The following is a 14,816-nucleotide window of genomic DNA, read 5'->3' as shown; positions in this document are numbered from 1 at the left end:
ACATTGTTGAAAGTTTTCATTAATTTTTTCTCTTAGTTTTGTTTCTTCTTTTCATTACCACTAAATCATAATTCATGTGAGCAATTAAATGCATCAACAATTTTTAACTTTCATTGAACATTAAAAGTACAACGATTAGTCTAATTGGATTATGAGTATTCAGGGGAAAATAAAATGCTGTCTATTCATCTTTCACCATGATAAACTTTTCTCCATCCATGATAATGATTATGAGTTTTCGGTTAAAATAATAAACTTGATGAACAAGAGTAAACTTTAATCACAATTAATCTGTAGAAGAGTGAAACTTTTGTTTTTTTCCATTTTTTCCTTCACCCCTTTTCCTCAGCTTAATTGATGCATCAAAGCTAATAAGGCTAAACTGCATTATCGATTTTAATTACCTTTCAAAGCTGAATATGCACCAAAACAAGAATGATATTATATCAAAACTCGGTGTCAAAAATCATACCATGAGCTTATCTTATTGTAATAACAACATTTTGATTTTCAATGAACACAATAAAGCTTAAACAATATTGAATTTCACCAGCTGAGCAGCATGGTAGACTTGCAAGGAAACTTTTCATTCATTAAGGTAATAACATTGTGGGATGGAAAGTACTAAAAATTTGAATTCCTTTCAGCTCATTTTCATGGAGCCTTTCATTAAGTTTTTCAAGTTATTATTTAATATTTCCAGGTTCAACTATTTTTCATTAATGAAAACCAGCTTTCGCATTTTAAATGAGGCAGTTCAACTTGGAATCAATTTATTTTCTTTGTAATTAAAATTAAATAAACTTGTTTTACTACCAATAAATGGTTATTGCAGACTTAATTGATTAAATTGATTGATTAAGCTTGCTGTTTCGAAATTCGATTTTTTTATTATTTTGAAACCTAAATGCTGTTGTAGGGTTGTTCATTTTCATTACCAACTTTCCAATTTGATTAGTTTCTTCATACAATTTTATGATGTCGATAAAATATTTTAATGCAGGAGCCTTGAATGCCGTGTTAGAGTAAAGAGCAACCTAAAACAAGCATATCTATAAGTCAATACTCGAAGCTCCTTCAGCCTCTTTTCTCAGTAGAGCCACGTTAGAAGTAAAGTATTTTTGTGAATTTGAAAGTATGACTGTGAGTTCCCGATTCCTTACTTTTCCTGGAACAGAACTGGTAGAGCTGTGATTGTAAGGTTCTTAATCGAAACGATTGAAGCACTTCGAAAGCAGCTTGATAAAAAATTGGATAATTTCGTAGTATGAGAAATAAAAAGACCGGCAAAGGTTTGTATTTTGTTCGATAAAAATTGTTCAAAGCTGTTTGCAAAGCACAAATCAGCTCTTCATTTTCCAAAGGTAACAAAGTTAATTCGTTGTTGTGAAAACAACTGTATGTCAGTATGAAAAAATAAGGTTAAGCAGAAAGTTTCGGTAAAAGCTGCTCTAGTGAATTTAGAGACATAATCTTTAGGTTATCCAATATTGCAATTAATGAACTGACAATGATTATATGTAACCTCAAGTCTCGTTGCTGCATTGAGTATGAAGATATTTAAATTCGATAAACATTCAATATCGGAGGCATTTAAAAAAGCTACTTACGGTTACGTGTGAATGGTTATTTTGCCACACTGAGCTTTAATTTTGTAATCATTTCATGATTATTTTGTATGTTTTGTGTCGTTTTTAAAGTCAGTAAATCTTTTGCTATTTTTTGAACATTTGGTGGCATTTGTATTGGAAATGCTAATGTTTCCTGTTGAATCGTGTTAACTGTCTTTATGTTCACAACATTAATGTTCAACTTATCATTGTGATGAGATAATTGGCTAGCTTTATGTGAATGATTTGGGTTGTGATATTTAATCATGAAAATGATAATGGTTATTAATAGAATCATGGAAAAAAGAACAAAAAATGAAATGAATGGCAAGTTGCCTGAATATTGTTAGGTCATCAAAGATGATTTAAAGTGAAAGGTAAACTGTCGAGTCAACTATTACTACAATTATCATCTTGACATGAAAATTAAAAATGACTAGGAAAATGTCTCCTCGATTTGTCAGACGAGAAATTATGTCTCATCATGTAAAGCATAATTTAAATTTGACTTGATGTTTAAAATGTTGCTTAAACTTCACTTTTTTATTCTGTTCTGGAAAAAGATGTTCAATAAACAATTAAGTGCAGCTTGAACAAGCGAACCTAATTACGCTAAAGATACAAATTGAAAATTATGTTTTAATGTGTTGATTAGCTGAGAATATTAAATTAAATCAAGAATAAATTTGAAAAACACTGAGAATGGAAGCAAAAATTTTCCATTTTTCCAAGTCTTTCTTTCAACTTGGGTGCACTTGAGTTAAGTGAGAATTGGCAAATGAGCAGAAAAAATATTGAAACTGATCAATTGTTTCAATCATGAATTTTATTTCAACTTATTGTAAACTTGTGATGGGAAAAGCAAAGGTTGCATGATGAATGATGATGCGAACAAAAAAGTTGTATACAAATAGAGCAAGTAAAAGGGCACAAGTATTATTACAATGGATAAAGTGAGGAAAGAAGGAAAAAGAAGAAGAGGAAAACGAACAAAAAGGATAAATGGAAGAGAGGGAAAAGTGAGGAGAAAAATATGTAAGATGAAGAGATGAGAATGACAAATGATTAGATTGGGTGAAAGACAAAGTGTCAAGTGAAAGAAATGAAGACAGGGTGAAAAGAGGAGAGAAAGAGAAGGAAAAAGAAAAGAAAAGCTGAAACGTAAATGTTGCAGGGTTACAAATTTTGAGTGGATAATGTTGAGTTCAAAATGGTAGATGATGGTTAATGATGATAAATAAGGAAGCATAAGAATGCATTCGTTGTCTAATTGTGATGATGTTGATAATTCTTTGTAAACTTCAAAAATAGTTACAATTCGCATTTTACTTTGCCAATAACTGTATGATGCTTTATGGTTAAATGATGAATTTGGGTTGACAAAAGTATAACAAAAATGCAACATTATTAAAAATGATAAGTTTGACAACAAAAAGGCGATTCCAGGTTAAAAATATATTTCCAGGGAAAACATATTTGCTAATGCTGTTGGGACACATCCTCTTAGGTTGAACATGAGAGTCTATGTTAACCAGAAAAGCACAATTGATTTCATGAATCAAGAGTTGCAAGCTTAGTGCAAAGTTGAATGATGAGGTTACAGTGTAAAGACTTTAGCCAGTGCAGCTTGGGTCAGCCCTTCAGGTTGCACATGAGATCTTTTAGAGTATATTTTAACTGGATATGAGCTCGGTGCAAAGACTTTTTTAGTGGAGCTTGGGTCAACCTTTTAGGTTGACTATGGCTTTACATTAGGGTCTTATCGTGAGTTTACATTAGTTTTTTCATAATTAAAGGAAGCTCATGAGGTCAGCACATTTGATTACGCCATACTCTAGTAAAAGTGAGACTGCAATGAATGCCCAGTAAAGAGCAAACATGACACTTGCCAGTCCAAAGTTGAGTCTCCAACGGAAAGCCGGGATAATGATGATTAGAAAAAGAAGCATCATGAAGAGAATTAAAATAGAGCAAACCATTCCACTTGAGTTTACCTTGACCGAGCCTTTGAATAGAGTATAGAGAAACCAGGGTAAAGGTAATCTGAATAGAAAAGAGTAAAAACAAAATTTAAATTAAACATTTGTGTCAATGAAAAATGTCTACTTTTATTTCTCTTTTGCTATTCCTGTATCCTCTCTGTTATTTCATCAGCTCAATTTTATCATTATTATTGCCATTATCATTTGTTTTATAATAACTTATCCGTTGTTTGCCTTGTTTTACTCTTTTTTCCTGTTCGAGTTTTGATGAGCAATCTTGATGTATTCAAGTTTAATCTAGCGAAGTGTTGATGCAAAGATGTAAAATTTTGAAGAGAAAGTAAACTGCTGAATAGCAGGATAAAACTAAGTGACAGTGAGTTTTGTTAATGCTCAGTTTCCAGTTGAAATTGACTGTAATATTTAATGAGGAGAAAATGATTTGAAGGTTAAATTGCAACGAGAATATTTTATTCGCTTGGTTAATTTTCTTCCTCTTTTTCGTCCTGCTTTCTCTTCCTTTTTTTCCCATCACAATAATATCATTGGAATGAAAATCATGGTTTAGGTAGAGTCAAGAGAAGAAAAAGTTGAACGAAGTTAAACTTGCAAGATGAAAAGAGTTAAACACAGTCGAAAAAAGTGAGTAAAAGCAATATAAATACTTATGTATATTGAATGAAAGTTGGAAAGCTTTTACATAATGAAATAGCAACAAACAAGGGACAAAAAGTCGAAGAAGAAGAAAAAAAAATGTTTCAACTTTCGACTTTTTCGAGTCAATTTTTTGCAATTATCAAGATAATTTCGCGACTTATCATTTCAACTGATTGAGTAAAACTTTTTGCATATTTACTCTGTTCATTGCTTCTCACATCAAATGTAATTTACATTTTACTTTTTTCACCCTCTTTTTGTATCACTCTTAATGTATGTACATTTTGATAGTCAAACGTTTTGGAATCGTTCAACTGATTTAAAGTTGAACTTCGATACAAGCAATTTAATTTCTTCTTCAACTTTTGCATTCATCATCATGGTAAACATTATCAACATTATTTCCTTCCCTTCTTCATTCACTGATATTGTTGTGATTCGCAAAATTGCAAGTTATTAGGCATTGGAAAAGATTATTGTACGAAAAAAAAAGTTGTAGCTTTTTTTGCTCTTCACTGTCTTACTTTTCATTGCAATCTTACTTGAGTTACTTTTTTCCCTGCTTTTACTTTTTGCTTGTTTGTTCCGTTGAACCATTTTATTTTACAGTTGCTATTCACCATTAATCTAATCAGATGTTGATAAAGACAATGAGAGGATGAAAAGGTTGCGAGATTGATGATGAGGAGGAAACCATGGAAAAGGAATTGAGAATGTGAAGATAAAAATGAAAATGATAATGATGGAGCAAGTTTACAGTTTTATGGTTGAGAGAGTTGAAAATGAGCGACAATATTAACAAGGTAACAAAAGTTTTTCATCATCAATCTCAAGCAAAATATGATTCAAGTCTATTCTACAGGATGAAATGGTTAAGGGAGAAGAGAAAAAGAGTTTTCAATCATTGAACCCTGAAACAAGAAGATATTGATGATGAGTAAAGAGTGTTGGGAGAAGGAAAAAAGAAATGTGCAAAGTTTATATTAGAGTTGAGTAAAAAAAACAAAATGTTGAAAGAAAAAAAGTTATTCTAAATAAGGAAAAGAAAAACAATAACAGAAATAATAATAGACATTGAGATATACATTTTTTGCCATCTTGATAAACACAGTTTTCGAGTTCGACCCCTGCCGATATCTCATAGGAATTGCTGAGAGGCAAGACTTGAAAAAATACTTGGAGGGAAAATTGGGATTGATAACTGGGAGGGGGAGCTGGGAGGGCAAACGTGGAGCAAGAAATAGAACTAAGATTTGCAGTAAAGAACTGGGACTGAGAACAGAGGGTGAAGCTGGGAGTGAGATTATGGAGTAAGATTATGGAGTAAGAATTAGAAGCAAGAATTGCGAGCGAAAACTGGGAGTAAAGTCTGGGAGTGAGAACAGAGATAGAACTGGGAGGGGAAGCTGGGAGTGAGAACTGGGAGTAAAGACTGGAAAGTAAGAATTCAAAGTGATAATATGAGCTGAGAAGGCGACTCAAGTTGAAGATGTCTCTAAAGAAGATGGTGAGAAAAGGTGAGACAAAAATTGAAAAAACGAAGAAAATTGGCAAGAAAATGATGAGAATGAAAAGAGAGCAAATGAAATCATTTCAACTCTTTTGGAATACACAACTAGTCTTGGGACGAGAAGAAAAAAAGATGAAACTTTGAGTTACCAACAGCTTAACTCAAGGTATACATTAAATAATACACATCATCATAATGATAATAACCTTAACAGGATAAATAAAGATGATCTGGGAATCATTTCAAGATAATATTGAACTTTATTTTATTATCAGATATTATTATTTTACTACTGCTAATAATGTTGATAAAACAATTTCTGTTATCCTTCTTTCAGCCAAATCTTCCAAATCAACTGAAACAATCGACTTTTATGAAAAACTCAATTCTGAGCAGAAAAGTTACTCTTTCCACAGCTGCTAAACCAACACAAGTTAATTAATAGAAATGATGAAAGCATTCCATGTACATGGTACACAGACTTTTCAATTTGAAAGGGTAAATATTAAAATGCAATTGTTTCTGATGCCCAAAAAGAATGGTAAAGTGAAACGAAAAATTGGTTGAAAAATTTTTCTCTTCAAGTCGCTTTTTCTTTTCCTTCTTAAAATATGATAAAACATTATCCTTGTTGTTATTAATAATACATGCTTTTCTTCGTGTGTTTTACTTTTCAACTCAAATAATAAGATAATATGATGATATGAAATAGATAAAAATAAAACATGACCAGATGAAGTAAATACACTTGAATAAGTTGATGGAAATGGTAAGAAGAAAATTTGTTTGAACTTTTCAAGCCTCAAGCCTTTGTTTTTTACTTCATTCAAAGTATCCTTTTGAGTTGGAAATAAGAGGGAAAAGTGAGCTTTCAGGAAAAGGTTTCATTCGACATCATGTTTATCATTTTCTTTCTTCCTCTTTTTCATGGAGAATGAAAGAGAAGAGCAAAATGAAAAAGTTGCTTTTTATTCTCTTCTCTTCATGAAAAATGAGATTTTTTTCTGCTTTCCCTTCTTTTGCAAACTTCATCATTCCAAAACCAACATGAATCAAGATAATTTTCATCTGTATATGAATCAACTCTTTCCATGAACTTTTTTCTTCTTCTTCTTCACTCAAAGACTCTATTTCCTTGGTCTGCTACTCCAAGTTAACATGATGATGAAAATGCTGAAGATGATGAAAAAAGATGAAAGAGAAAAGGGAAAAAAATAATTCTTCTAACCTCACTCCACCTTTGTCTCGAAAGGCAACGAAAAAGCTTTCAATCTTATTTTCTACTTTGTTATCCTTTTCTGATAAATTAAGATCTTACATGATAATAGATAGCATTTCAATCAGTCATGATTGCCAGTTTCAGATAATCATTTTTCTCCCTTTCTTTTCGAGTTTCAACTTATTTACCAGACAGTCTAGGTGTTTGAATTCAATTAAAAAGTTGAATTTTCTTCTTTTCTTAACTAACATAATTTTCCAATGTAATTGATGGATAGTAAAAGACGATAAATTTTCATTGCTCATTAGCTTGATTACAGTTTCATCCATTAAGGTGAAACTGATCGATACAATTATTCAGATTGTTTTCCTTGCTCCATTGATATTCAGATAGCTGATAACCTTTAAATGCTAAGTTTTCAGGTTTCTTGAGATTCAACGATAAAAACGAAATAATTGTTTCTCAAGATTCACTTTGATGATAAAATAATTGCTTCCAGTTTAGAAGCGAGATTCACTCTTTTAGTGATAAATAACTGTTAGCACGACGAAAGAAAACATGGAAAGTTTCAATTCCTTTCTCAGATAATTTAATCATTGCGTCCATTCTCAACATTTTGAAGGTTTAAGTTTGAACTCTTTTCATGCAAAAGTTGTTGCAACTTGAGTTTAACGAGCAATGAATTAGATATTTTTTCTGTCAATTGCTTGATTGATTAAATTGCTAAAAAATGTTTTGCATTCCGAGGTCATTTCGGACTGTAATGGTTAGAAAAAAGTATTAATGAACTGAATGGTGGAATTTCCCTGAATTTTCAAATTCTATTTCAAAGTTTTTTCTCACTTTAAATAGTAATTTTATCGCCAGTTGATTGGAGTTTGGTCAAATGTTCAACAACTTGGGATTGATTTAAAGGGAAGATTGAATCCTTTTTTATGTTTACTCTTTTCTCGATTCTTTGCAAATCTCTCTTCTCATCAGCAATTCATGAGGATTCAATATTTGGATTACAGCATTATGTCTTGTAGTGACGAAACTGCTAATCACTCTTCATCAAGTCGACTTTTGATTTCCGAATTTCAGAGAAAATCTTTTCATGTTAACGGTTGATTTATTGATATGCAATAAGTTTAGCCTACGATTCATGGAATTGAAGTTTTTCCAATTAAAATTCAACAGAAATTAAATAACAGGAAAATTTCCGAATGATACTTGACTAGAGCATTGAACACTTTGGTAATGGACTCAAGTGACTGTAAAGTTTTATCAATGTTTACTTCATTTTTATCTTAAACAACTTTTCGAGTTTTTGTTTTGTCTTTTATTGTAGGCTTTTCAAGGATCGTAATCGACCAACCGGGTTGAATAAGAGTTTTTTATCAACATTTTGCGATTTCGTTGACTTGTTAAAAAAACAAAAACTAATTGACTTGAAGAGTTAGTCACTTGTGATTCCCATCATAGTCACGTAGAGAGATGATGATGACATGGAAACTGGTAAAGGATGGTGAAAAGGGATGAGAAATTGTCGATTTGTTGGACAAAAATTTTGCAGAAAATGGAACAACTTTGAAAATGATAAAATAATGTTGCTTGATTGAATAAAAAGATTTTCTCTTTTATTATACCTTCATCATATTATCTTCATTTTTTCACTTCAAAATATTGAATTGATGAAAGAGACAAGTATTAACCGGTTAAAATGATGAAACTGCTACAGCCTCAAGGTAATAAACTTGAGATGGATGTTGATTGAATGGTTTTTTTCTGGTCAATGAGAAAGGACCATTGATTCTGAGGAGAAGGTTTGCTTTCAAGGGAAGAGAAGAAAAATGAGATGATTTAAGGTGAAAAAGAAAAATAAGAGAGAAGATGAGGTGGAATAGGAATATCAAGATGAGCATAAAGATGATAGTGATGGTAAGTGATGAGAGAGTAATGGGAAGTGAGTGGGAAAAATGAGGCGGAAAAAATGAGCAAAAGAAGAGAAAAGATAAAAAGTAAGAAAAGATCAAGTAAGAATAAAAATAAGGTAATTGAGTAAGTATTGGTGCGCTCATTGAATTTGAGCTACATTTGGGTTCTCTTGAGTTGACATGAGATTCAAGTGCATCCATCACTATTCAACCTTTCTTTTCAAAACCCATATTCCCTTTCAACAGACACATCAACTTTACAGCCCTTTTCACCTTTTCCCTCATCACCACCATCCTTATCCTCATCTTGCACACTACCATCATCATAATCATCACCATAAACATCTTTCGTTTCTTAAAGGATAACAACAGCAAACAAATGACAAGAATCATATTACACTTTACTTTTGTCGCTTTACTCACATTACCATTGACCATTGTTTTATCCCTCAACTTAAAGCCTCCACCTTCTGGGTCACAAATTTGTCTTGGTTAAGCTCAGCTAACAAAAGTCAAAGCAATTTTCATTTTCGCATGAAAATAGAAACATTGGAGTTTCAAACGTTTTTATGCTCAATGTTTTAATGTCGTGCTTTGAAGTGCCCGCACTCAAGTACCGGAACTTTTCATGCCAACTAAGAGACTTAATTTCTCAAAAAATTAAATAGTCAATAAAACAAATCCATGAATTTAAATAGAGTTTTTTAGCAAGAAGAACAAATAGCATTTTCAAAGTCTTTTTGTAAACTTTTTGAAATTGCATTATTTGGAATTTTCGAACTCGAAACTTTTTTGACTACATAACCTTTGAGTTAAACAGAGCTGTTTTGTCTCACAAAAAATTTATCTCTGACCCAATACGAGTTTATTTTTTATAATTCAATATTGCAAAGCTACTAACCCAACAGTTATGTCAAAAATGTTACTTCCAACCGAACTAGATACAGCCATGTCTCCGTAGCCTTTTCTCGCCACCAACACTGAGGTAACCAAATCAGGGATCGACGTACCAGCAGCCAGAAAGGTTAAACCCATAATCTCAGAAGGAATACCCAATGTTTCACCAACCAAGGTTGCCCACCAAACCATGAGGTAGGAATAAAAAGCAATCCAGATAATGGAACCAGCAAAAGTGCAAACAAACCAACGTCTTTTTTCCTGAAAATTTTCATTCGGCAGCAGAAATAGATAATCAAAAGTTAAAGTAGAATAATTTAATCAAGTAAAGTATCAAACAATAAGTACCGTGAAAAATTCAAGAACACGGTACAGCAATAAAAAGAGGGAAGAACAAAGTCACCATTAACTTTTCAAAATTCATTATTTTCCACATTGTTTTTGCCTCTCACATAATGATTCAAGTTTTACATATCAAACCAATACAATTTGCAAGTAATCAAATTGAACAACCAAGCAGTGCAAACAAAGGTGTAAAAGCATTAGTTGAGATTAAAGTTAACGAGCCTGAAAATGAAAACACCTTTTGAAGATTATCACATTTTCATGAGCTAATTGACCGGGCTGAACATTAAAACGCTTGCCTAATAAGCAGAAACAACACAATATTTGAATGTTGACAATAGTAAAAATTCTTGAAACGATTAACTTCGTTTCTTATGTGATCATAATAATGCCCAGAATGATATTTAGATTTATTCATGACTTTATTGGAACAAGTCTTTTCTTCTCTCTTTTTGTACAAATTTTTACATTTTGTCAGACTGTTTCACCACCTTTGGGTTGAATAATTTCAAGAGGAAAGAAGAAGAAAAATCATAACTTTTTGTATTTCTTGTCACAACTTCAAATGTCGTTGAGCGCACAGCTTTTTTTGGGAGGCAATTTTAAAAGTATCAAAAAGTCATCATTAGATGTTGCACTGAATAACATTATTTTGGGCAATAATTTGCTCCGAAGAAATGTTTCAATATGGTATTATCATGTGCATTAGTAAATGGATAATAGCAGGATTGATACAGAAGGAATGAGTAAAGAAGAAAAGAAAAAGGATAAGCAGAGAAAAGCAAAAGAGTGACAGGGATGAGGAGCACTTATAAGTATAGATGATGGTGATGATCAACATGATGGCAAGAATATTGCATGATCCATGCAAAGTAGACCAATAAATAGTATTCTCATCTTCACCATGCATACCTCATCTTCTTCATTTCCTTTGTAACTGACAAATTCATGACAATCTTATATCATTTCATTTACCTCTTTCCACCAACATCTATTTATTTGACACAATTTTTCTCCTCCTTTTTCTTCCTTTCTTCCTTTTTTCTTCTTCTTCTTCTTCACTTCACTCTCATGTCTTTTCACCCAATTGCATTACAATTTTCAACTTTCTTCTTCTTCTCACACTTTTCCTCTTTTCCTTTTCGTCAACATTTTGACCAATTTTTTCGCCATTCATACTTGATTCGTTTCTATTTCATTAACCATTGAATTGCACAAAGAGTCCAAAGTAAATAAATTGAATACGTAATTGATCAATTATTTGCTTTACTTGGTCGTACAAACATTCAATAAACAACTTTAAAGGTTTTCCTTTTCATTATTAGATTTAAAAATTTTTCATTTTACCTTTACCTTTTCAAAGGCTAAGTTCGTTCCAGAATACGTTTTTCTAATTTTCAATGTATTATTTGAAGTATCGAAAAAGGATGCCCTCTATTGAAACGGACAAGAGTTATAGTAATCAAGTTCCGCACCGCGTGATAAGCGACTTGAAATGCTACCGATTCCCATTGTTTGTCGGTGACACTCGATATCAAAAATTCATACTAATAGCAATTCTAGTATTTATATTCAGTTTATTAAACATCAGTAGTTGTAAGTGAAGACACTGATTGAAATTGTGTTTTTCTTTTCAAATGATTCAATCATATTTAGTTCAACATTTCCACGCCATTTTGAGAAGTCATGAGAGTTGATAAATTCATCATATTGTTGAAATCTTTCAGGATGGTTATTTCGTTTATGAAGATGGGCTAGGATGGCATACATAAAACAATCAGTTTGACATTAAATTGAAAGTAGACACCGTTTTTCAAAGAGTTGCTCAGGTAATTTATGTTGATAGCATCCTCCTCTATGTGGTTGATAACGAGCAATCCAAATATCAATTTTACTGATGTCAACAATAGTAAATCCACTTCCCTTTTCTGTGTATTGATCGATAATTTCTTTCATCTCTGTGAAAGTTTCTTCGATTTCATTATTGATGTTATCACCGGGGAGTAAAGGTTTCATTGTTGAAGGAATTTCCGCTTCAATCAACTCAATCATGGATAGTTTTTGAAAATATACTTTACAAATCAAGTAAAATTTAATTGGCCCGAGATCATTGATGTTTTTTTGAAGTAATTGCTTGATTTTTGATTTTTGTTGTCTTTTAACGATGTCAATATCTATCATGTCCGTCATATCTTGTGAATAAACACGGAACCGGCGGCGGAACGCTGAATGAACAAGTTTAAAAGGTGATTGAAAAGTAGGTTCAGGTGGATTTAGCAAAGAAATACTTCCACAAACTCTTTGATGAGATCGCAATCTTTGTTCACATGAATAATGTCTTTTGCACTTTGAGCATTTCACTTTTCTTTTTATCTCTTTTGGAGTTGCTCTTGTCGATAGTGCATCTTGTATCACTGGCTCTTTATCGAAAAATATTTCCATCCTTCGACATCTTTCTTCACAGTTACAGTGATGCAACAAATATTCTGAAAGAGGTTCACTTTCTTTACCACAGCATGGGCACCTCAAGCAATCCTTTTTAGCTGGTGGTTCATCAAAGAAAATGTCCATCCGCTTACAATTATCTGCACATGTGCACTGATGGTTCAAATATTCCGGTAAATGTTCAGTAGATATAGCACAGCAAGGGCACTTAAAACACGCAGGTTGCTGTGCATTTTGTTGGACATTTTGTTGGGTATTTTGTTGGTCATTTTGTTGGTCATTTTCTCGTTCATTTTCTCGTTCATTAAAAATATCAAGCATTTTGCAATTTTCCGATGAACATTGACAATTATGATTTAATAGTTCCCCCAAGTTTCTGTAATGTTGCTTGCAGCAATCACATTGTATCTTAGAAGAAGAAAGATAACTTATATATTAATTTTCACGAATAAATTTAAACAATTTGAATTTGAATTTGAATGAAATTTTATTGAATATTTGAAATAAAAAATGAATTGAAGATTGAAAATTATATTGAATGTTAATAGATAATTTATACATTTTTTCCGAAAAAAAATTTAAACACTTTGAGTAATGAAAAAAAAATGAATTTATTGAATATTTTAATAAACATGGAATTAAGATTTTACAATTCTGTAATAACGTTTGATTGTCCGATTGACATCCCTAAGATGGAGGTCCAATCAGCTCACATATGTCATGGGCATGCTGACTTTGTATTGTAGCGAGAATTTTCCGCTGAGCTTTTAATTTATTAACACTCTCCATATACTTAAATGCCTTGTTCCTAAGGCGAAGCTGTAAATGCTTTCGAATTGCATTTGGAGCTTTTTTCTGGTTTCCTCAAGGGAAACCTGCTCCATTTTAGAAAGCAATTCATTAAATTGTCTCCTATCAAAGGAACTTAGAGAGAAGTCTTTGAAACGGGCAGCAATATCCTGAAAAGATGAAAAAGATGGAAACGAAAGAGATGAAAAAGTGAAAAAGAGAAGAAAACGAAAAAATAAAATGAACTTACATTTATTTGTGAGTTTTCCTTGTCATCAAAGGAATTTTCCTTTGAAGAAATGTCGTCCATTTCAACATCATGATCATCATTGTTGACAGGCATTTCAACATCATTACCAACATCATTGTCGGTGTCAACCATGTCCACATCATTGGTATTGATTGTAACTTTGGGATGATCCCATAGATCATTGAAATCCCAATCGGATGAAACATTAGAGGAATTCATTTTGTTGAGGATTGGCAATTTGACAATAAAAAACTTTTTAATAACACAAGTTGACTGGTTGGAGGTCGGAGTGAAAGTGATCTCAGTTTGATGATGACTCTTTGTAAACAACCGATAACATCTGCAGAACGGGGTGAGAAGGCATTTCACACGTGAATTAATCGCTCATTAAATCATGCATAATGATAAACAGTAAAATTAACGGATTTTTTATACGACTAATAAGCTTGAATTGACCGCTTGAATGACCACATAATTTTTTAAGGCGAAAAATAAATTTGTTAAAGCTTGAAAATAAGTGTTGATACAAGTGCATTTAAAATAAATAGAAATGTTCAAATTTCTGTAGTTTCTTGATGAGCAATTGTTACATTTCCCATTGATTTTCAATGGAAATGAATTTAATTGCTTTGGTTTCTTCATGAGTGCACTTTTTTGAGATTGAATAACGATTTAAGATACTCTGACCTCTCCTCAATTTGCCGCACTTGAAATATGATAATTAGCTTTGCAAATTTCCTTGTATGTCAAAAAGCAAATTGGTCATTGTTTAAAATGCTTTGGTTTCTTCATGAGTGCACTTTTTTGAGATTGAATAATGATTTAAGATACTCTGACCTCTCCTCAATTTGCCGCTCTAAAAAAATTTTTTGCCGCACTTGAAATATTCGCATTTTTCAATGAATAGAAATAAAACTTATTGTAATATGTATCTAATATAAATCTAATGTAAAGTTCAATAATCTTCTGATCATAGATCGATCTTTTTGACTTGAAAAGAAATGAAATGAGTAATTTTCAGGAAAAAATTATTTATTTATTCATTCTCATCATTCTCATCGGGTTCACAGTTTTGTGGTTGTATTAAATCAATGTGATATAAATCAAATTCATGTTGTAATTTCGAATTAATAGTAAATTTTTCCACTCCCTCAGATCTCAGTTTTATTATGACACTTTGAAAACAACCGATAACA

General features: G+C 31.9%; 1 protein-coding gene across 1 annotated transcript in view; it reads right to left on the bottom strand.

Moving 5' to 3' along the window:
• Window positions 1–2,418: 2,418 nt before the first annotated feature.
• The window catches only part of LOC107362573 (sodium/potassium/calcium exchanger 2), a 54,304-nt gene continuing 41,906 nt past the window's right edge, over window positions 2,419–14,816 (bottom strand). The window contains exons 5-6 of the mRNA XM_025160856.2: window positions 9,796–10,052; window positions 2,419–3,653 (exon numbers count right to left, since the gene is read on the bottom strand). Of these exons, the coding sequence (XP_025016624.2) occupies window positions 3,401–3,653; window positions 9,796–10,052 (510 nt within the window). The 3' untranslated portion in view covers window positions 2,419–3,400. The remainder of the gene's footprint in view (window positions 3,654–9,795; window positions 10,053–14,816) is intronic.

This window comes from Tetranychus urticae, chromosome 1 (assembly GCF_039701765.1).
Source record: "Tetranychus urticae isolate SD_2017Ah chromosome 1, NJAU_TeUrti_SD_1.0, whole genome shotgun sequence".
NCBI lineage: Eukaryota > Metazoa > Arthropoda > Arachnida > Trombidiformes > Tetranychidae > Tetranychus > Tetranychus urticae.
This window is presented reverse-complemented; position numbering and strand designations above follow the sequence as displayed.